The following is a 23,982-nucleotide window of genomic DNA, read 5'->3' on the forward strand; positions in this document are numbered from 1 at the left end:
GATCTGTTGAAGTCCGTGTTGGTTGTATTGAGGAGCTGCAGTTCGTCCACCTTGTTCGCCAGAGAGCGGACGTTGGCCAGGTGAATAGACGGGAGCGCAGTGCGAAACCCCCGCTGCCGCAATCTGACAAGTGCGCCGGCTCGCTTCCCCCGATGTGTCCGGCGTCTCCAGCGGAGACCACAGAGAGCTGCTGCTCCTCCAATGAGTAGTTCTGTTAAGTTTTCCGGATCGATGAGAACCGAAGAAAAAACTTTGCTGGTGGTTATACCAATGTTTAGGAGTTCTTCTCTGGAGTAAGTGACCAGAGAAGGAGCACAGAAAACACGACAAATGCACAAAAACGTAAAAAACACGAGAGAGCGAAGTACCGAGGCAGCCATCCGCGGCGCCGTCTACATGGATATCCATATATATAATAGTTAAATCGTGTGTGTATTATATTGACAAGAAAGCTAATTCTGCCCTGCTCCCAAAGTGACTTGGTAGCTGTAGATAGCTAGCTACACTAACTTTGGTACACAACTAAACAATTTAGTTAATTTTTTCGAGGAGAAAAAGCCGCAGTTTCAACATATTCACTCATCCAGAATTATTACCACAGATATTACGTTTGTTAGAAAACAAACGGTGCAAAAGCGTTAAGATTTCTGCGAGTTAAGAATTATAGCGTCGGAGCAGATCACTTACCGTAACTCAGTTTACCTCAGGTTTGACTGTCTCCTGCCAGGCAGCTTGCCTGTGGTAAGATGGCCGACTTGTGCGGACGTTCTAAACTCAGACGTAACACATCTAGCCATTCTATACATATCTATGCTGCACTCCACAGCTCACAGATCTTACTGTATGTACTAACAGTTGCAGACAGTCCATCAGTCGGAGGACCAGGACCAGAATGGAGCCACAAAACCAGGATCCGAACCCCTCCACCAGGAACAGAGCCAGCTCATCCTCCGGTTCCACCGGGCTACAGGTCAGTGAGTGTCAAGGTCAAGTGTATTTCCACTCATTCTGCTTTTCCGTCGAATGTGGAAAAAGTGTCACAGTTTGTGTTTTTCCTCGTTAAAAATGGCAAAGTGTTTCCTGGTTTTATCTCCTCTCTGAGATTCAGATGTGCATAGACTGAACATATGCTGCAGGCTGAATGATCTGCTGGAAGAAAATCAGTGGGCATATTGTGGTGGGATGTTTTCTGGCTCTGTCTTCAGACTGTAGAGGTTCAGGAGCTTATCTTCATTATTTGTGTTTAAAGTCTTTGGGTTACATGAATTGAACCTGGTGGTGGTAGTAATTCTGGGTCTTTAATGGTTGGATGACAGGTTTGTCTGATTCCTTTTCAGAATTTCATCATGACAAAAATAATTAGTAAAAGAGCAAAAAGCAAGAGTTTACTGCTTAAAAAGCTGAACGTGTGCAGAACACATCAGAACAGTGCTGATAGTGCGTTCACGTTTGATCTAAGATATTGAGATCTGTGTGGCTCAGTCTGTCAAGGTCCAGTTACAATATATTGGTTAACGTAGATTAGCTTTAAGAACTCTTTTGTCTGAACTTCAAAATGATCTAAGTCTTCTTCTTCTTTGTCATTGCAGAAACATGTGGCCCAAGAGGGATCCAGATGGCACTGCTGTAAGCACTGTGGGAAAGGTTTCAAAAGATCATCAAATCTGAGGTATCATCAGAGGCTTCATACTGGAGAGAGACCTTACAGCTGTGACCAGTGTGGGGCAGCTTTCACTACATCTTCCCATCTTAAGGGGCATAAACTTATTCACACAGGAGAAAAATCTTACAGCTGTGACCAGTGTGGTAAAAGCTTTAGTCGGAGCAATTACTTAAAATCACACAGACTCATTCATACAGGAGAAAAACCATACAGCTGTGACCAGTGTGGTAAAAGCTTTAGTCAGAGCTATTACTTAAAATCACACAGACGTATTCACACTGGAGAGAAACCATACAGCTGTGGTGAGTGTGGAGCAGCTTTCACTGAATTGGGTACACTAAATAAACACAAACTTATTCACACAGGAGAGAAACCTCACAGCTGTGACCAGTGTGGTAAAAGCTTTAGTCAGAGCTATTACTTAAAATCACACAGACGTATTCACACTGGAGAGAAACCATACAGCTGTGGTGAGTGTGGAGCAGCTTTCACTGAATTGGGTACACTAAATAAACACAAACTTATTCACACAGGAGAGAAACCTCACAGCTGTGACCAGTGTGGTAAAAGCTTTAGTCAGAGCTATTACTTAAAATCACACAGACGTATTCACACTGGAGAGAAACCATACAGCTGTGGTGAGTGTGGAGCAGCTTTCACTGAATTGGGTACACTAAATAAACACAAACTTATTCACACAGGAGAGAAACCTCACAGCTGTGACCAGTGTGGTAAAAGCTTTAGTCGGAGCGATTACTTAAAATCACACAGCCGCATTCATACAGGAGAAAAACCATACAGCTGTGATCAGTGTGGGAAAAAGTTCATTCACAAGAATTCACTAAATTTACACAAATATATTCACACTGGAGAGAAACCATACAGCTGTGATTGTTGTGGTAAAAGCTTTAGTAGGAAGGATAACTTACAATTGCACAGACGTATCCATACTGAAGAGAGATTATACGGTTGTGATCAGTGTGGGGCAGCTTTCACTACAGTAGCTAAACTAAAGACACACCAACATATTCACATGGAAGAAAAAACTTACAGCTGTGGTCATTGTGGGGCAGGTTTCACTCTATTACGTAATCTAAAGAAACACCAACTTATTCACACAGGAGAGAAACCTTAATTCTGTGACCAGTGTGGTAAAAGCTTTAGTCAGAGTGATCACTTAGAATCACACAGACGTATTCATACAGGAGAGAAACCATAACATAACTACAGTAGCTAATCTAAAGACACACCAACATACTCACACTGCAGAGCAACCTTACAGCTATGGTCAATGTGGGGCAGCTTTCACAGCATTATCTAGTCTAAAAAAAACCAAAAAAAAAACAATGTACTCGCATTGCAGAGAAATGATTGATACGGCAGACATTCATCTGGGAGCAGCAACAGGAACTATCAATCAGAAGCATTTTCTTTGTTCAAATTAAAAATCTTCTTTGTCGATTACCACCTTCTCTTGTCAGGACTTATTTTCTTTGGGTAGCACATGTTTGAAGAACGAGTGAAAGTGCTTTATAATTTGTTGGGACTTTTAACTGTGGACAGATCTCCCACTGTTCAAGACAAACATGGAAACAATTGTGAGTTGATGAACAGAACAATATGTAATCGGTTTGAAAGTAGAAATGTTTTATTCTGCTATACTGAACATGTATGCTTTGTTTAAAGTTAAGATCACAAAGTTGCTTTACACTCGTCTGTATGTCTTTGTTCTGCATTTTATTAAAGATGTTTTTTTTTTTTTTTTTGTTAAGAAAAATTTCTCCCAATTTTTATGTTCTTGCTATAGAGATATTTTTGAAGAAAATGTGTTTGGTTACGAGGGAAAGTTGACCCTCAGCATCTTCCCCAAAGACCCAGATATCTGTAACGCAGTCTGAAACCTGAGCGCTCTAGGGAGAAATTGTCTAGCTATATAGTTACTCTAGATCAGTGTTTCTCAATTCCGGTCCTCGAGTACCACTGCCCTGCATGTTTTCGATGTTTCCCTCCTCCAGAACACCTGACTCAAATGATCAATTCAGTGCAGTGGCCTGATCAGGAGCCATTCATTTGAATCAGGTGTGTTGGAGGAGGGAAACCTCGAGAACATGCAGGGCAGTGGTACTTGAGGACCGGAATTGAGAAACACTGCTCTGGATGGTATTTCCTTGGCTTCTGGTTCTACAGTTAGGAACCTTGGAGTTATTTTTGACCAGTATTTATCATTTGACTCGTATATAAAACAGGTTTCTAGGAGTGCCTTCTTTAATCTTTGTAATATTGTTAAAATCAGGAACATCTTGTCTCAGAGTGATGCAGAAAAACTAGTCCATGCATTTGTTACTTCAAGATTGGACTACTGTCATTTTTTTTTTATTGGGCTGTCCCACATATTCTCTGAAAAGCCTTCAGTTGATCAAAATGCTGCAGCCAGAGTTCTGGTGAGAACTAACAGGAGAGATCATATTTCTCCAGTTTTAGCTTCTCTTCATTGGCTCTCTATTAAATTCAGAATAGAATTTAAGATTCTTCTCCTCACATATAAAGCTCTTATTGACCGAGCTCCATCATATCTTAAAGATCTCATTGTAAGATATTTTTTATCAGGTGTTGTAGGTGATTTTGAACAGGTGGGTTTTGAGCTGGCTTTTGAATGAGGGGAGTGTATCAGAGTTCTGGATGACGGGGGGCAGGGAGTTCCAAAGGGTAGGGGTGGCGATGGGGAAGGCTCTGTCCCCAAGGGTGCGGTGCTTGGTCTTGGTGATGGGAGTGAGGAGGTTGGCATCAGAGGAGCGGAGACGTCGAGTGGAGGAATAGCGGTGGAGGAAGTTTGCAAGGTATAGAGGTGCGAGGTTGTTGAGGGCTTTGTAGATGATGAGAAGGATCTTGAAGTTGATTCGCTGTTTTATTGGAAGCCAGTGAAGTTGATGAAGGATGGGAGTGATGTGTTCTCTGGAGGGGGAGTGAGTGAGGAGTCGGGCGGCGGAGTTTTGAACATATTGCAGTTTTTGAAGAGCAGAGGAGGGGAGGCCATACAGGATGCCATTGCAGTAGTCGAGTCTGGAGGTGATGAAGGCATGGACGAGTGTTTCGGCAGCTGAGGGGGAGAGAGTTGGGTGAAGGCGTGCAATGTTGCGGAGGTGGAAGAAGGCTATTTTGGGAACATGATTTATGTGGGATTTGAAGGAGAGTGTGGGGTCCATGATGATGCCGAGATTTATGACCAGGGGGGAGGGAGTGACGGAGGTGGGGAGGGTGGATTTTGGGCCAAAGATGATCATTTCAGTTTTATTGCTGTTGAGTTTGAGGAAGTTGTGATTCATCCAGGCTTTGATGTCGGTGAGGCAGTATCGTCGGCATAACAGTGGAAGTGAAGACCATGGTGGCGGATGATGTGACCTAGTGGGAGCATGTAGAGGATGAAGAGGATTGGTCCGAGCACTGAGCCTTGGAACTCCGTGTGAGACAGGGGTGGTGAGGGATTTGTGCTTGTTGATGGAAATGTGGTGGAGTCTTTCAGACAGGTAGGAGGTGAACCAGGAGAGAGCGGAGTTGAAGATGCCAATGGCTTGCAGACGGTTGAGGAGGATGGAGTGATTGATGGTGTCGAAGGCAGCACTGAGGTCGAGGAGGAGGAGAATGGTGAGGGAGTCGGAGGAGAGTAGGAGGTCATTGGTGACTTTTATAACTGAAGCTGAAAGTTAAAGGCTGTTCCAACACTAAAAGGGCACGAGGCTCAACTTCAAGCTGTGAAACGGGTTCAAATGTCTGTTTTGTTGGAATCAGCTGTGTGAACGGATTTCAGTCCAAACGTCATGGCGACACTGAGTGAAAAGGCAGCTAAGCAGTTTAACGGTACTTTGAATTGATACATTTAACACGAGACAACTGAATTGATCTATTTGTTGCTTCTACAACTGCTCAGTTACTCACACAATCAGGTGCTGAGCGGATTTACCAAACGGAGACATTCTGTTGCTGTCTCAGATGCTCTCAGTCGTGCGTTACACGTTGATGTTTCGAATCCACAACTTTTCTTCTTCTGCTCCGATGGCTACACAACATACCCAGAACACCTGGTGGCAGAATGTGCACACGATACCCTTATACTTGATTGGATTGTATATATAAACTCAAATGCTGATTTGATTTAAACTTGCTTCAGGCTGTTTTTGTTCCTTTTAGTTTTAAGCTGACTTTGTTTGGCGCACCCTTAGCATTTCAGTGGAAAATGTTCTGCACAGACTTAGTTACATTGTGTTCTTGTGGTAACTACGTCCCAACAGTTATTATTTCCTTAAGAGTTCCTCAAAGCTCCCTTTGTGCCGCTCACAATAGGGAGAACCTCACTGACAAAACCCCCCAAAAAAATCAGGAAGCAGCATGAAGAATTGTCAGATTAGCCAATTTAAATAAGTAGTAACAAGTGTTTAAAAAAAGCAAATGAATGAAGGGATGTAAAAATGAGGAAAATACCATCAGTCCCCAAAGTCTTTAAGCTGTTCAGCCCGCGAGTCTTTTTGGGGTTCCTGCTCCCAAAGCACATTGGGAAATGGTGGATATAAGTTTTGGAAGCAAGGCAGCAAAGGAGAGGGGGTTGTAGCCGAAACCGTGGTCTGTCCTGGGACCATGGTCTCTGGCGCGTACCAGTGGTTACTGCCACTAGGGGCGCTAGAGAAACTAGTAGCGACCAGCTCCTCAGTGGTCGCGACCAGCTGGTCTCTGGCACGTACCAGTGGTCACTACCACTAGGGGCGCTAAAGATACTGGTCCTGACCAGCTCCTCAGTGGTCTGTCCTTGTGGTGTAAATCAGTTAGCGGGTGGTCTGTGAAGCGGCTTTTCTCATTTTAATACATCTTCTCCCTTTTCTGATCATGGTGGCAGCACTGTTTGATGAATAAATGTCAGCGATCACAATCTTTTGTCTATAAAATACAATCTTCTATTATTTATGCAGGTCCATGTGGTCACGACCAGCTGGTCTCTGGCATGGACCAGTGGTCACTACCACTAGGGGCGCTAAAGACACTGGTCCTAATGCTGATCAGCTCCTCAATGGTTTGTCTTGTGGTCCTTGTCTTCTGCTTGTTGTCATAACCAGAGTGGTCTTTGGAGTATTTAATATATTCATATTGTGTTTTTTTTATATAATTAATTAAATTAATATATTAGTAGCCTATATTCAATACATCTCCCTTTTCTCATTCTGTTGGCAACACTGTGCTGAATACATGTAAAATGATCTTTTGTCTGTCAAATATTGATCATTAATATTAATAGAAATCATAATGATTAAAGTATCATTAGTTGTAGTTGTATGACTAGTGCATCGATTATGCAGGTCCTTGTCTTCCTGACTAGTTTAAACTAATGTGTTGCATTTTAAGAGCTTGTCGCATTACCCTTGTATCAAATCATGATCTAGAAATGGTCAAATAAATTTAGTGGAAGAAATGTAAACATCAAATGGAGATCCAAAAATGTAAAAGTTTAATAATCTCAAATCTTTTTTTATCCAGCACCTGATCACTCGATGATCCTTCCAAGGACTCTCTCGGCATAAAATCTCGAGAAATCCTCAAACCTCATGAGGATGTCAATTGTGGCCTGCATAAAAGAGATTTTAGTTCAGGACAACAAAGGCAAAAAATAAATAAATTGAGGAAGGACACATTACCAGTTTTATTAATGATAGATAGATAGACAGATAGAATTGAGCTTACTGTTACTTGATCACCCATAAATATAATTATGTTAGAATGTTAGAACTGTGACATTAATGGATACCAGTTTGTTCAACAACTAAAATTGGAACATACCTCCGGCACCATGACGTCAATAATGAAGTCAGTGTTTGGCAGGAAGCTGTATTCCAAGGACAGCGTTTGCTTTACCAGGTCAATGAGGTCATTCATCTAATATATTAATAATTTAATTAATTATATTAAAAAAAACACAATATATAAATATATTAATAACTACTCCAAAGACTACTCTGGTTAAGACAACAGGCAGAAGACAAGGACCACAAGACAAACCACTGAGGAGCTGATCAGCATTAGGACCAGTGTCTTTAACGCCCCTAGTGGTAGTGACCACTGGTCCGTGCCAGAGACCAGCTGGTCGTGACCACTAGGAGCTGGTCCTGACCACATGGGCCTGCATAAATAATAGAAGATTGTATTTTATAGATTTTTAGTCATCAAACAGTGCTGCCACCATGACCAGAAAAGGGAGAAGATGTATTAAGATTACAAAAGCCGCTTCACAGACCACTCACTAACTGATTTACACCACAAGGACCACGGGACAGACCACTGAGGAGCTGGTCAAGACCAGTGTCTTTAGTGCTCCTAGTGGTAGTGACCACTGGTCCGTGCAAGAGACCAGCTGGTCGTGACCGCTAGGAGCTGGTCATGGCAACATGGACCCGCATAAATAATACAAACAATAGAAGTTTGTATTTTATGGACAAAAGATTATGATTTATTCATCAAACAGTGCTGCCACCACAACCTGAAAAGGGAGAAGGTGTATTAAAATGACAAAAACCACTTCACAGACCACTCACTGATTCACACCACAAGGACCACGGGACAGACCACTGAGGAGCTGGTCAGGACCAGTGTCTTTAGCGCCCCTAGTGGTAGTGACCACTGGTCCGTGCCAGAGACCAGCTGGTCGTGACCACATGGACCTGCATAAATAATAGAAGATTGTATTTTATAGACAAAAGATTGTGATCGCTGACATTTATTCATCAAACAGTGCTGCCATCATGACCTGAAAAGGGAGAATATGTATTAGAATGACAAAAACCGCTTCACAGACCATTCACACCACAAGGACCACGGGACAGACCACTGAGGAGCTGGTCAGGACCAGTATCTTTAGCGTCCCTAGTGGTAGTGACCACTGGTCCGTGCCAGAGACCATGGTCCCAGGACAGACCACGGTTTCGGCTACAACCCCTGCTGCAGCAAAGGCAAGATAGAATTCATGCTGTTTTTCAAACGTGAAGCATACTTTCTGTCATTTTGTTTTGATGGTTCAGTGAATCTTGATCTATAGAAATGCAAAGGGGCCGCTCCTCTCTGTTTGATGCTTCCATTGTAATTTGTTTTAGGTATTCCCTATAGGAAACATTATTCTGCTTCTCATCTGATACTTTAAATCCAAACACACTCAGACAGAGACTGCTTCACCCAAACACAAAATGAGTGGTTTCGTAAAAGCAGAGCAGCAAAGAGTTTATGGATTTTTATCTAGAAGAGACATGTTATAATTGGCTTTGTTCTTAGACATTATGAATGCATATTAAATAATCCATGTTCCTATTTGGTACTTTTCCACTCTGCTCATATGGTCACACAATATGTGACCTTAAATGGTCCAAGACTCTAAGATAGCATAGCGAGACAAAACAATTAGCCTGGGAAAGCAGATGCACGCTTAAATCAACATTCACACACACAGTTTGGCTTATCCAAAGAACATGACGAAGAGGGTGTTTAACCTGCTCATGTCCAATTATACTCTGTCGAGTGTAAGTCCAACCTCTGGGAAATAAAGGGTCATATAAATATGAAATGTTTCCGGAAATTGGGGCTCGGTCTGACGGGTTTCCTGCGAGATCTCGGTCCCTCCGAGTCCAGCGCTGCTATACTTCGCATGTGACCACCAATAAATACTTTGTTTAACTTAAGATTTCTCCAGCTTGTTCTTGAGCTTCCAATGAAAGAATCGAGCTAACAGTATGGAGACTCTGAGGGGGTAAAAAGAAAAACGAAAAATTAATTTAACAACCTTACAGTGTGGAGTAATACGCATTTATGGGTAATATGGGTATATTTAACTTTTCAGATTTAAAATTAATTTGTTTTTGGAAAACATTATTTGTACACCTGACAAAGCCACATGTCACAGGGAGACACAAGCAGTGAATAAAGCTCTGTTAGCACAAATCCACTGATAAACATGTATTTTTTTTGCTCATTTGCAATTTGTTTAAATACATCTAGTTTGAATTAATTACCTTCAAATTACACTGATTGTTTTTGCCATTTTTCTTTCCTTGTTGTCCAACTCTGAATAGCGTTCCCTAAAATCCTGAATAAAGAGTACATATATACACCATTTACGACTTGGGAATATAAATGTACCTTTCAGGTCCTCAAAAGGTACAAATGGTTGCCTTGGGGTCCAATTATTGGCCCTCTGGGGTCCATAAGTCCAGACTGTTCCTGGGGGGACAGAAATGTACTCCTACTGTACCCCTATTTTTGACAGTGTTTGAGAGCAATAGATATTTTTTTTTTCCAGAGATGCAGAAATGACAAGAGAAGCTGAAGGCACAGAACAGGTAAAACATTTTCAACAACAGCCCCTTGATGGAAACCACTTAGTGTTTCTTTATTGAATCATATAGCCATTTTATATGTATATGTGTTGGCTGAAGTTTTGACATAGTTGTTAAATGACACAGGGATCCAATAACATTGTATAGAGCAGTAGCGGCTCGTGGTCTGGAAAATAGGCGGGGCAGATGATCTGCGTTATCAAAATTCAAGCTTTTATGGAGCATACGCAATAGGCCAATAGTCTATGCGACCATACGCAGGGGGGGGGGGGGTGTGCACTCGCATAAAAGTCTGCCATACAACAAACACAAAAGCCACGTGAAAATGAACGAAGAGAAAGTTTGTGAAAGGAATTAATACTGCCTACGTTTCAATAGAGGGAAACTTGTCGCAAAGCATTGCATGGCTAATTTCATGGCACAATTCAGATGCGCCTTGCTGGACTCGTGTTTTTTTTTGCCTTTTCCGAAAAATGCTTCATGTCACACACACCGACAGTGCTCCAACCTAAGCTAGCAGACAAGTAACCTACTGTACATGTACGAAGCTGTCAACACATTGTTTACTGTCTCAACATTGCTTTGCTCATCATGCTAAGATATTTCATTAAATCACTCCCAGTTTCCCATTTTGCAAAGACTTCGTTCACAATCACTTAAACTTTGTAAGATAGCAACTATAAAGTAAAATCTTTACCTACCACAAACGTGAATCCGGATTGAACAGCCAATATCCTTCATCAAATCCGACATAGTTATCCGTTTTATCCAACAAGTTTGTAGGGGAATTTGGCGGCACTGAAGTTCCCACTGGCTAGATGGGCGGAGTAATATTTCTTAAACCCTTTGAGTCCTTTCCATGTCCAGGGCAGATGATACACCTGCCCCAATAGCATCTATACAGGCGCGCTAAATGTAACATGATATTATGCTACGTAGGGGCCTACAGTGATTCTGATTGGTAGAATGTGCTCGAGAGTTCGGCGGGGCCGGGCTTAGCTGAGGGCAGACCAGGCATCTGCCCTGGCCAGTGGCCATAGATCTAACGTTAAGCAGCCACACTGGAGGTAGGCTATATTTCAGCGAAAATAAAAACAGATTCCACTCGCAAAGTCCGTCACAAACCACAATATGGTGTAATATGATTCCCACTGTGATTGAAGTTGAAATAAATATTTTATCTATAATTTATAATTATCTATATTGTATCTATAAAAGAAAGGTTGGGGTGTGGAAGGCGGGGCTCTGCCCATCCTGCCCAAATACAGCGGCCGCGGCTGGTATAGAGACAGCTTTTATCATCTAAAGCGAATATGATCTGTTAAAAATGTAGGCTACTTTGCAAATCTGCAGCAATATTAACATGTTACAGCATCCACAAACTTTTTAAAGAAAGCACTATTTTGAGAGACAGCCTGGCCGCAGCTGATTGATGCTGAAAGGTGACTTTTGATGGAAAAGGTACACTTCCCGCAGCACTTTCTATGGACAAAGAGGAACAAATGGAAACTCTCCGGGCCGTTCCCACTTGGGGGGGGATGATCACAATGACAGCTCTCCAGCTGAACTTTTAACTTTTTTATTTGAAAAGAAAAAGGACAAGTTCTCTGAAATGTGCTCTAAAATTATTGATTTAAAAAAAAAAAAACAGACAACTAAAAACCAAGTTTTTGCCAGATTTGAGGAAGACTAATTAGTCTGCACTGCAGCCAATGTTTGCTGGAGCCTCTTCCCATCAGAGAGAAGAAGGGAAGGAGGGAGACACACAGATAAAGACACTACGCAGTATAGCTAAAGAGTAAATGTAACACAGTGACCAAAAAAAAGGCAGAAAGGCATAACGCCATTTAAGAAATGGCTTCCATCTTAAGTAAATATAGTGACTTTGTATTATGAGTCTAAGACTGTTTATCAAAGAACAAAAAATAACTACATGGTCTTAGCAGAAATAAATGAGAGCTAATAACGACACTTGGAAAATGACAACCCGATTGCAGATGATTGCTGTTGCACAAATGGTAGCAGCAGTCTTCTCTCTATGGCAGCTGCCTCTGCAAAGCTGTGGCGTTCAGGGTGCCATCGGAAGTGCCACTTCTAGATGTCATAGCCGCAAATTGGGCTGCCGCCAGGCTCCCAGGAAACCTGCCCAGCCCTCACCCGAGACTCAGAAACCAAAGCAACAACACAGCCAAACCTGAGCGTGACAAACTACAGACAAAATCAAGCAAATTAAATTAAATTCACTTCTGTTGTGTGCTTTAACTGTTGTGCTTGAGTCTCAGGTGGAGTGCCAGTCAGAGTTTCCTGTGGAAAATTCCTTGATTTGGGTCCCTCCTCCTCTGGCTGCTCTCCCCATGATGTGGAGCATCAGGCCATCAGAGACAGCTTTAGCTTTATCTGGCTGGAGGCTGCAGCAGTTCAACGCCAGATTGTTGCAACTGCAACGGTGAACCAAAGCCACATGCTGTCTTGAGTTGTCTGTGAATTTCCTACCTGATAGTGATCTGTCTAGCTTTTTTTCAGAATTCCATGTACCCTGAAGTTGAGCAGCCGCCCACCAGATTAGTTTCCATGTCAGCCCTGCAAAGCTCCTTCAGCCTCAGTCCAGCTTCCCTTCTGTAGTTTGTACCTGGAATCACTCACCTGGAAATTCTTTGTTCGATGTTTGCTTCTCTTGGCCCGTTGGGACTTCCCTTGCCAGCTCTCTCTCCACCTGTAATCTTACCTCTTGGGATCCAGCCAGCTGCATCCATTCTGCCCCGGGAGATCAGTAGGAACTATAGGGAATGAATGAATCATACTCACTAGTCAGTTTCTCTCTCTCACTCAGCAGACCTCTGCCTGAAAGCAGTAGTTTCGACCTACTCCCTCGATTCACTGTCCACCTATAATAAATAAATCACTACTTCACTTAGAAGCTCCTGTCTGTGTGCTGAGTCTGCAACTGGAGTTCACTCATAAATTCAGATTATGACATGGGTGACTTAAACCTCAGGAACAAGCAACTAGAGCTGTGTTTTAGCTATTTATTATTAACTTAATTTTTTTTCTTGCTCTCTTGGCCATTATTCCTGAAAGGAGCAGAGTCAATTTCTAAAGGGATATTTTGTTATCATATATGGTTAATAGACTGTGTTTCTGAATGTAAATTGCCATTAATGACAATATGTGGGATTTATCAACCAGGTAACCTCTTACGAATGTGTGTACAAGTGACCTACGCATATTTGATTGTTTCATGCATACAAAATTTCTATGAAGTTGATCAATTATGTCCAAAGTGATTTTTAAGACATGTTCAGATACGTAAAACTTTGAACTGACACAGGGTTAACCTTTTTTCCCTCATGACTAAATATGATAGGTCACCTTCAACTCCCACAGGACTCAGATTTATCTATTACCAAGGGCAAAAATCTACAGATAAAATGACAAAGTTGTGAGCAAGCTCTTAGTCCATCTGCATTCACTTATCCAGACTTTATAAACAGCTGGCTGGTAGCCCATGGGGGATGTTGGCTAAGAAATAAAAAAAAATAAATTAAAACTTACAAAGACGAAAGGAAAAACTAAGGCCAGACCAGTGACAAATAAGTAGCACAGTGAAAAGCCCTCGCTGCATTTCCTGTCTACTCGTGTAACCAACAGGAAGCTGATGTTAGGTGTGAATTTGCGTGGGTGGAAGTTTGTTGAACAGATTAACACTCATTTACCGTAAAACGCCCACCGACTGCTGGGATAGGCTCCAGCCCCCCACGACCCTGAATCTGATTAAGTGGTTATAGAAAATATCTAGTACCTCCTACAACATTACGTCCACTGACATGTTATTGATGCAGACTCACCCTGCTTGGCTGTTTCCTTGTTATTGCTATGGAGAGCTATCGGTATCCTGCCATTTGTTGACTTCATCATGTGGTTTGAGTTGCACCTGTTTGTCTAAGGACATGGAAATCCCCTGTAGTCTTGGAAGTGTTTTTTTTTTTTTTTTTTTTTTTTGTACCTAACATTTATTGGATTCTCCGTGACATTGTCCAACAACTGGGGAAATATTGAGTGTCCCAGGTTTTCTAACCAGAGATGTCCAGATGACCAGAGATCTATCCTTGAGTGTTACAGGAGAACTGGATGTAATCTTATTCCTATCCTACCTCTGGAAACTTGTTATCGGCAGAGGAAAAAATTTTATTTTTCAATGTTGCTATTGCAATATTGTTGAAATCATGAGTCTTACAATGCAGCACATATCAGAGCACAAAACGTGAGCGTCCTTAAATCTGCCACCAATTGTTCAATTTCTAGCATAAAGACAAAAAGCACAAAGTTAGCATGATCCAAATGGCCACGACAGCCTCATTAGACTGAAATAAACTGCAATAGGATTTATATAAGACTGAGATAAACCAAATACTTTAAATAAGCCATTGTGTTAGCTTGTAGAATAGAATAATTAGATTTTTTGTGATTGATACTGAGCTATTTTTTCCACAAAAAAAAAGGTTTTTTTGAGAGATTTTTCTGTCCTGGTTTGGAAGCTGTGAGTGGAGTTTCCTTGTATTTTGGACACTTTTCAACATTTGTTTCGCCCAGAATTGCCATGCCAACACAAGAATAGTTTGCCTACAGCAGCAGCTAGTTGAGCTTTCCAACTGTCAACTAAAGGCCAAAATAAGAGGCCAAAATAAGACACCAAATTCCAAACGATTTGAAGAGGAAACACCATGGCTGGCAGGTAGGAGCGAGATGAAAAAACAGATGGAGAAAGATGCACTGACCAGTTCTTCCTTCAATATTGATGCAAAATATCAGATCGCTAGCAAACAAAATGAGCTCTCAGAAAGAATATCAAGAGTGATATTTATCTATCTAAGTTTGTTAATTTATCTTTGAGCTGAACAAAGATTTTTTCATTTAATTTGATTTAATTTGAATTTAATTTTCATCATATAAAATGTTGCTTTGCCTCGCAAACTTTCTTCAAACTAGTCATATCATTGACTAAAAGTGTTGTGTAACACTCCAACTACAGCAGAGTATATGCTTATTTTAGCAACAGCATGCTGGGGTGTGCACTAATTAGCTAGCTTTCTACAGCTAACAAACAATGTTTTTATTTCAGCTGGTCATCAGCCACACATGACAAGATTTTGTCACTAAGACAATCTGTGTGAAATTGAAATAAAATAAAAATGATCATGACCTTTTGATGATTCTAAAGAAAAGCTTGGCAGCTAGTGCAGTAAATACAGTGCTTGCCAGTGTGCGAATTATACAATTACAATTGGGGGGGGGTCAACATTTTCTCTAGGGTGCAAAGGGAACCCAGTGCAGCGCATGCGCGTGCTTCAGTTAACAGAAGTCTTACAATCCTTACAGTATCTTGCTTGTTCAACTAAATGTCTGAAGTCTGTAGATGGTGATAAACCAAATTTTACACCATTTTACAGTTCATTGGGCACATAATGTACCACACAAACAACTTTTGCAGTCAGCAGTGACCAACAAAGTGTTGTAGACCCAAACTGCCAGCAAATCAGACGCACACACACACTGCTCAAATGCAGAGCTACACAATGCTGAGCCAGAACCAAAAGCTACTATCAAAAAGGCAAAATCCTATCTAAAACACCACTCAAAAGCTTATTAAGATGAAACAATATTATATAATAGTTTAATATAATAGGATGTTCTACGCTAATACACAAATAAATACACAAATAACACTATGAATACGTAAACATCTGTATTATATTTGTCCTGTCAATTCAAATTAATGTGGTATCGCAAAGGGGGCAACTGTCAAACCTGGCAACGCAGCACGCTTTAGGCATTGTTTACAACTTGTCCACAGTGCACGCCTGCAGGTTACTAGAGTGACGTGCACAGGGCCCAAAGCTAACATTTAATGACATATAAGCTAACATTAACATGACATTTTCCATTTAGATAGGAAAGCCATAGGCGCATGTTAGCATTTGTCTGAAGTCACCTGACACAATATAATAATGAAACTTAAGTGTAATAAACTAGTTAGATAGCTACTTACAATCATCCACAGGCAGACAGATGTGGTGCACCCAAATATGTGCAACCACATTTGGTATTATTGGATTAAGTAAGAGACCAAACGTTTATAAGCACTTAGTGTGTGTCAATATATTTTGATAATTAAAGCAATTATTTTACATTGATCAATATAGACCTGTGTGGATATTGTTGAGTAAAGGAGAGAACTTGGTGAGCGGAACATTTGGCACTGTAGATGCCGCCCCCAGTTGCCTATTGTGGACGAACTTCCTGTTTCCCTTTAGACGCAAGCTGGAGAAAGAGACGAGTGTTACAGTGTTTCTTGCTCTTAAGACTCCACCTTTATTTTGCAGATTTAATTCCTTTTGTTATTGTGGTCATCGTGCCCGAGACCCGTAACACAGACAATGAAATGGTATAGTCTGCTTAAATGTCTGACATTTTACTACAAGTATCTACCTGGCATGAATAAGGAATATATTGTGAATTGTGATATTTATGATTACGGATAAGAAAGATAAATGTTTCAAACCCCCCTGTTATTTGTAACCTCTTTTAGGGTTACAAATAATAAGAAGGGGTTATTATTAAATAATAACAATAACCCCTTCCCGTAATTCGCACTATGGTGCTTTCTGTATATTTTTCCAAAATTATCTCATCAACCTTTTTCGTGCATCAGGAGGGGAGAAATTAAGGCAGATGTGATACTGCCTCAATGTATTTACACACATATGATTTATAGGATTATCTTCCCTAATACATAAATATTTAAAATTTGATTAATTGCTGAAATTTATTTAAATCAATGCTTAGTGAACAATAACCCCTAATAACCCCAGGTTTAGTCTTTAGCCACAGTAGTTTATAAAGCAGTCTTTATACATCAATGGCCTTGTGATCAAATGCTTTTTTAATAGAGAACTCAAGTTCATAGAAGACAGTAAACCACAACTAACCCACCGTCACAGAAGCCCCCTAAATCACTCACTGATTTCCTGTAGAGGCAGGCTGTGGGTGGACTGTTATTTTCTAACTCCCTCAGAGGAGGAAGACAGACCAAAAAAAGAGAGAGGATGGAGATCGCCTCACTATGCCTGCTGCTGTGTAAGTAAATTCTCATGTGTTTAATATTGCAGTACTGATCAAATGAACAAGAACACAAGACAACTTTTCAACTGAAATTATTTCAAATTTGAACTTAAATAGACTTGTTATTATATGCTATATGCACTTCAGTTGACAACCAGCTGCAGCTAACTTTCAAAAGTTCTCAAAAGCTCTTCCTGTTTCGTTTGGAAGAGATCATTTATCGCAGTTTCACTTGAGTCTTAGTGATGGACTGAACCATCTTTTGCCAGAACATGGAGATTAAGAATTTAGTCAATTGCCAATGCTTTGCCAAATTGCATTAGACCTTTTTGCGTTCAAGCTTTTGCAAACTGTTGGGAAGGTTGCCTTTAACATGTTAAACTGAAAGGCCACTGGTAATTTAGACAAAAGAAATTGGAAGAATGAGGTTTGTTTTTTGCTTATCTATTTACACAAAATCATTAAATTACCAGCCATAGTGGAATGGGATTATTTTCTCATTAGGCATTCAAAGAAAATTTAATTCAATTCAATTTAATTCAATTCAATTCTTTATATATGCTGCCAAATTACAACAGATGTCATGGCTCAAATGTCACATCAAGGCACTGCAAAGATACAATCCGATTCAAGCCAATTAGAAAAGAATTCATTGTAATACAAAATTATCCAATCAAATCCAATTAGTAGTCAAATTCATACATTCAAAGTCAATTGTAAAATAAAAGTAGCCTAGCTAAGGAAACCAACAGATTGCACCGAAACTTCTCTTCAGTCCAATCTCCCTTCCTGAGCGTGCACGAGGCGACTGTGAAGAGAAAAAACTCCCTTTTAACAGGAAGACAGAACCAGACTCAGGAATGGCAGCCAGCTGGGGTTTGACCGGACAGGAAAGAGGGGACAAAAAACACTGTAACACCAGGCCAGGGATACATGCTGAGACAGAGAAACACAAGTTAATGACAACAATGATAATGGTGTTAAATGTTCATAGAGAAAGAAAGAAAAAAAGAACAAAATGAGGAGAGGTGTATCATGTGAGGACCCCCAGCAGTCTAGGCCTATAGCGGCATAACCATGGGATGTTTCAGGATCACCTGGGTTAGTGATTTATTTAATTTCCTTTGGGGCACTAATCATTTGAATACATATATTTTTTTCACAAATATTTGAAGTGAAATGGTCAAATAATCCTACTTCAAAAAGTAATGGCCTAAATTAAACTCACTTCCAGTATTACATACTTAAAGAGAGTGGCAGAGATGGTTCAGGCAGGTTTACTTCTGCATATCTTTGATAAGATACAGAGTAGGGACCCATAAATTGCTTTTTCCTTCAGCACTTTGGACTACTATGACCAGGTAGATGGAAAATCTATACAAATCGGGAGAAAAATATTTTCTTAAGATGAAAGTAGAAAATAAAATATAATCAACGCATCTGAAATCGACCTGAGTTTATCTTTTGAGGTTAATCAAAACATAAAAATGTAAATGAAAACGATGTTCCTTGTCAAGAAAATTCTCTCAAAATTAGGCTTAGAGTCGTTGGAGACAATTAACACAAAACATTTATTCTTGCAGGAAGAAGAGAAGTCTGCACAACATATCAGAAAGCTGACCCAGAGATGTCTGAGTTAAAAAAATTATACTATTGCTATCTATGTTTAATCACTAGCCACACAATGCTATGAGACATTAAGTTCAGACAGTAGACAAAACAACAGTGTGAGGCCTTCTAAGCTAAAAAGATGGGAGGAAGCGTCCCCCCATCACATAGTACTTCTTTTCATATCGTATAACTTCATGATATTTATCTAACATTCCTCTTGTAGTTCATAAGCCAACATCTGAAAGACGTACAGTACATGTGCGTATCTGGTACATGTTTTGAACTTATACACCAAGTTTGATGCTGCAGTATTGGTATAGGTTTGTAAGGTCTCAACCTAATGCTTTTACTTTCCTTCTCATGTCCTGTTTGATCCTCCAGCAGCCACACTGAGCATCCTTCCCAACAGATCTCAGTTCTTTTGGTATGACACCATCACTTTGAGCTGTGGAGAGGCAGGAAACTCTGGCAACTGGATAATAAAGAGAAACACTTCCCATGATATGTTTGAGCCCTGCAACGCTGGCTGGGGAATGTCCAATGAGACCTCCTGCACTATTGTGCATGCTTATCCATCAGACACCGGTGTGTACTGGTGTGAGTCTGAGCAAGGGGAGTGCAGCAACAGCCTCAAGATTACCATTACCGGTAATATTACAGGAGAATGTTTTACTTACTTTATCCTCTTAAATACCTTGTTTTCACCTGAAATATAACATCATGGTCAATCTTTTAGATGGCGTGATCCTGCACAGTCCTGCCCTTCCTGTGACAGAAGGTGATAAAGTAACGCTTCTCTGCTATTACAAAGAACAACACCACAGCTATGCAACATTCAATTTCTCTGCAAACTTCTACAAAGACGTTGCATTCATTGGAACTCAACCATTGGGAAACATGACTTTTTCAGCAGTCTCTACTTCTGATGAAGGTTTCTATAAGTGCGAGTACCCTGCAAAAGGAGAGTCACCGCAGGCCTTGTTGGCTGTGAGGAGTAAAGGTAGGTGTTCACTTGTATAAGGAATAAAGAGCTGGCTGTGGAGTGTTAATTTACAATAAGTATGCATGTCGAAGTGTTGAATTCAGTAGCACAGTTTAAAGCGTGTTTTAGAAGCTTTGCTTATTTTCTCACCTTCACATATTTCTTCAGTCACTGCATGATTGTCACAAAGTGGCAAAAAAGCAAAAGTTTGGACTTTAAAGTGTTAGTCAGACACAACACGGGAAGCCGGACAGCCTCTCCCATTCTCTGGTGAAATTGCCACATCTTCAATGTTAAATTGATGATAAAACAGTTATTCACAAAACACAAGATATCCCAATACTGTATTTACTTTCATAACTACAACATGTTGTCCTGTAGCTTAATGAAGTGATTTGTTCTGAAATCGCCGCCGTTCACTGAGGAAATCATGTTATGAAGCCGCCACTAACAGCCAGGCTTCCGAGCCGAGGGCTGCCCGGCTTCAGGAGGGGGCGGGAGAGTCAAGTTTTTTTCTACAATTCTAGGTCATCATTGGCTAAATCGACAAAAACTCATCACTTCCGAGGCTGCCCGGCGTCTCTGGGGGTAGATTAGACGTGGGCGTGTCAATATGAGGAGCTGTGTCGTGATGATTGGAGTTAGTGTTTGTCCATCATGAGAGATCATGTGGCAGCCGAATTTTTAAGCGGGGAGAAGCACGCTGGAACTTCAGTCCCAAAGCGGATACCAAAGAGACTGGTTGTCTGTGAAAGTGCTGTAATACTTTTAGTTGTTTCTTTCCAGAATTCATGCTGCCCATTCACAAATGTTACCTTTTTTAAGAATACTTACCACCACCATCAAACTCTAAGTATTCATTATGACAGGGAAAAATGCTCCACAGATTCTGATCCAGCCATTTACAGGCCTTAGATTCCATCATACTTGATTTTGGCCTTGCTGTGTGAATTTTCAAAGTCTATACCTTCTTTCTGTGTATTTGCTGGGCATACTTGTCATACTAGACACAGCTATGTTATAACTAATTCTTTTTAACTTTGCTATCTTCTGCTTTGGGATGGCACGAGCCACTACAACCCTGAACGCGTAATATGGGCTTCCCCTGTTTTAAAAGTCAGCACTGATGTAAAGTATAAAGTGACTATAAACTGAATGTGTACGGCAGCAGTTTCACTGTCAAGCAATGCTGTTAAAAGTATGCTGCCACCTTAAATGGAATAGAACTTGATGAAAAAGGTCCCAACTTGTTTGCAGTGTAGGATTTTCTGCCATGTTATGCCAAATCTTTACCACTAGAGGGCAGTCAATATCTGATGTTTCACTCTTCTCAGTCGGATTAAGAAAAGCTTTCTTGTATTACTCTGCTTTTTTGTTGTTAGTTGATGGAAAGCATCGACCTCTTCAGATGTTGGGGAGTTCTTTAATGCACAAACTAATGTTGGGTCATTTAAAGTGGTAATGTTTTTCTTTTCTCCTCGTTGCAGTCAGGACTCAGCCTCCTCTTCCCATGTCTCTGCCCAGACTAATCTGTACCATCCTGCTATTGGTCCTGTACACCGTGCTGCTTATAGTGTGCGTGAATGTACATAGAGCGTGGGCCAAAGGTACAAACACCTAAGAAAACTATGTAGGCTGAAATAAATCACATGTAATTAAAAGTAGAAGCACCAAGGGAGAGGTTTTTAGAGGTATTTATTTACTTATTTTCTTCATTACAACTGGTGGTTAAAATGGGTTTATGCTGGGATTTTCTTTCACAAAATCAAAGAAAGATACCACATACAGATTTATCAATTCTTATTGGTATGATGTGTGTATTTTTTTTAACACAAGTCTTTAAAAATATCAAATATGTTTCCATATTTAGGTCCAAATTCCCAGAAACACTACAGTTAGTGTTCCTCAGTGGTAAGAACGGCCCTGGCTGTTCACTTAGAGTTAAATTCTTGGGAAAGAGACTTTTTATTTGACATAAAGACTGTTTGTTCTTCTCGTCACACAGCTCGAGCTGAAGCAAAGAGAGCCTCTGATCATCTCTCACAGCCAGAGCAATGAGTCCCGTTTCCCGCTGGAATAGAGCTGTGAATTTCGGCAAAATGATCGATCCAACGTTTAAATAAAGACTTGTTTTGTGAATTTTCACTATAGAAAAGTGTTCTTTATTTTTCAAATGTTCTTATTTGTCCCCCATTGTCGTTCACATGGCTGAGATCTCTACAGCAGTTCTGGCTATATCCTTTTTCCTGACATAAAACCTCGTAAAAAGGCTATTACAATGATTAGCATGCAAGAAGTACATGACAGTCTCTCATCATTATCAGTGAGCCGAACTGTGATGTTTGACAGCAGGAACTAACGACACAGTAACGCAAAACACTTGGAGTATTCGTGTTATTCTTTTTAGGACAGTGACATTTATTTCACCCAGACCTTCCAACAGCACAATCATCAAATATGTTTTCCAAATAATATTTTTTTTATAGAGGATTTTTAGAAACTACAAGTGAAGCCAGGGAAGTTTCCCATATGCAGGTGTCAAAGTGCATAAATCAGATATGTTTTGGTTCAGATGTGACAAATCTCTTTACCTTTTCCTCCCAGAATATAGTTAAACAGATAGTTTATATCCTGGTTGATTGTTGTGCAATGGCCAGAATGCATTTAGACTTCAGAGCAAATGGCACACTAAGAACATAGAGTCATGTACTGTATATCAAAGGGAACTTTTTCCAATCTTTGACACATGAGATTGTAGTTCACATGCGGGTTCATTTATTGGGTTAAATATTTTATGTATTTAACCCAATTAAAATACATAAACTATATGTATTTTAATTGAATACATATATTCAATTAAAAGATTCTTTTTCTGCCTTCGGCTTCAGATTTGTGTTTTTTTTTTTTCACAGAGCAGGAAACCTATTCTCATGAACTAATAGAAAATTCAAATGACAGACCTTAAGCATCATAGATCACTGTTGTACAACACCTGCTACTCTAAAATGAAACTACATATAAAATAATATGTTTGGAAACTACAGCAGAAAACAGTGAAAAGAATGAAACAGCTTGCTCTGACGGTGTATTATGACACTTCCTAAAAACTGTCTCGTGCTGCTGTTGGATTTAGCGACATGCATATATATAAATTTCTATCAAAGTACAAAGTATTTTTTTACTGCAGGAGTTGTAAGAGCAGCAGATCTTGTGCTGAAACGGGACGGCTCTTGCAGACCTCTTTTTGCATCAAACAGTCCACTCTTTGGCTGAATTTACCAGCAAGGTCAGCCTTTCACAAGTTCCCCACTGTTTGAAATCTATGCCACTTTATTTCACATATAATCACATTATTTTCGTTACAGTGAAACGTTTTGATTATTAGAATCAGGGGATCTTCTCTTATCTTTTACCAGACTCACAAGCAGTCACAACCTTTCTTTTGGAGGCCTGAGAGGCCTCTATAGATCTTGCCAAACTGAAACTTAGTATGGGAAACTTGATTCTAATTTGATGCATCTGACTAAAGCACTTACTTCTATCAATTTTACTTTCATGTGCATGACTTGTTTTTCACAGCCATGTGAAAAAGAATGTACACCTTTCAGTTTTAAGACTTAATGAATCAGGACTTGATGCACTTGATTAACTAATCATCAGCGAGTGTGAGCAACTCTATAAAAGAAGACATTTGTCACTTTGCTGGTCAGATTACATTGTATTATCCAGGTATTGTTGGACCAACACTTTAAAAATTCTGATATCTGGTTAAAAAGTTCAAATCAAACAGGTGTTTACCTCATATCATGGAATTGCTGCTGTTGAAAGGTTTCCATTGCTCTGATACTTTTGTAGTAATTTCAGGTGTTCTTCCTTTTGTTTCAGTGATTCCACAGGTTCTTCCTCTTGTTTCAGAACAGATCTGTGGAGTAAAATAAGGAACATGAACAAGACATATTGACTGAACAAACACTGAGCTCAGTAAGATCAGACAGTGGATAACCTGAATTATTCCTGTTTAATTTTCCACAGAACTTTAAGATTACATTGTATTATCCAGGTATTGTTGGACCAACACTTTAAAAACTCTGATATCTGGTTAAAAAGCTCAAATCAAACAGGTGTTTACCTCATCCGATCGTATTGCTGTTGTTGAACAGATTGTATCTGTTGAAATCTTTATCAAATCACAACAGAAATGTTAGTTCAGGATGAATCACATTGGATCACACATTCTTTCTTAAACA

General features: G+C 40.2%; 2 protein-coding genes across 2 annotated transcripts; both read left to right on the forward strand.

Annotated features, from left to right (window-relative positions):
* Nucleotides 1-892: 892 nt before the first annotated feature.
* LOC142368715 (uncharacterized) lies at nt 893-5,328 on the forward strand. Its single transcript, XM_075450905.1, has 5 exons — nt 893-970; nt 1,590-2,485; nt 2,822-2,874; nt 4,056-4,104; nt 5,133-5,328. Exons 1-5 carry the CDS (start codon nt 893-895, stop codon nt 5,326-5,328), a joined length of 1,272 nt encoding a protein of 423 aa, XP_075307020.1.
* Nucleotides 5,329-17,109: 11,781 nt separating this feature from the next.
* LOC142368716 (uncharacterized) lies at nt 17,110-21,793 on the forward strand. The gene is made up of 5 exons (XM_075450906.1): nt 17,110-17,157; nt 19,135-19,401; nt 19,490-19,753; nt 21,223-21,342; nt 21,741-21,793. The coding sequence occupies exons 1-5, from the start codon at nt 17,127-17,129 to the stop codon at nt 21,791-21,793; spliced, it is 735 nt and encodes a 244-aa protein (XP_075307021.1). The 5' UTR covers nt 17,110-17,126.
* The last annotated feature ends 2,189 nt before the right edge of the window (nt 21,794-23,982 follow it).

Source organism: Odontesthes bonariensis, chromosome 19 (assembly GCF_027942865.1).
Source record: "Odontesthes bonariensis isolate fOdoBon6 chromosome 19, fOdoBon6.hap1, whole genome shotgun sequence".
NCBI lineage: Eukaryota > Metazoa > Chordata > Actinopteri > Atheriniformes > Atherinopsidae > Odontesthes > Odontesthes bonariensis.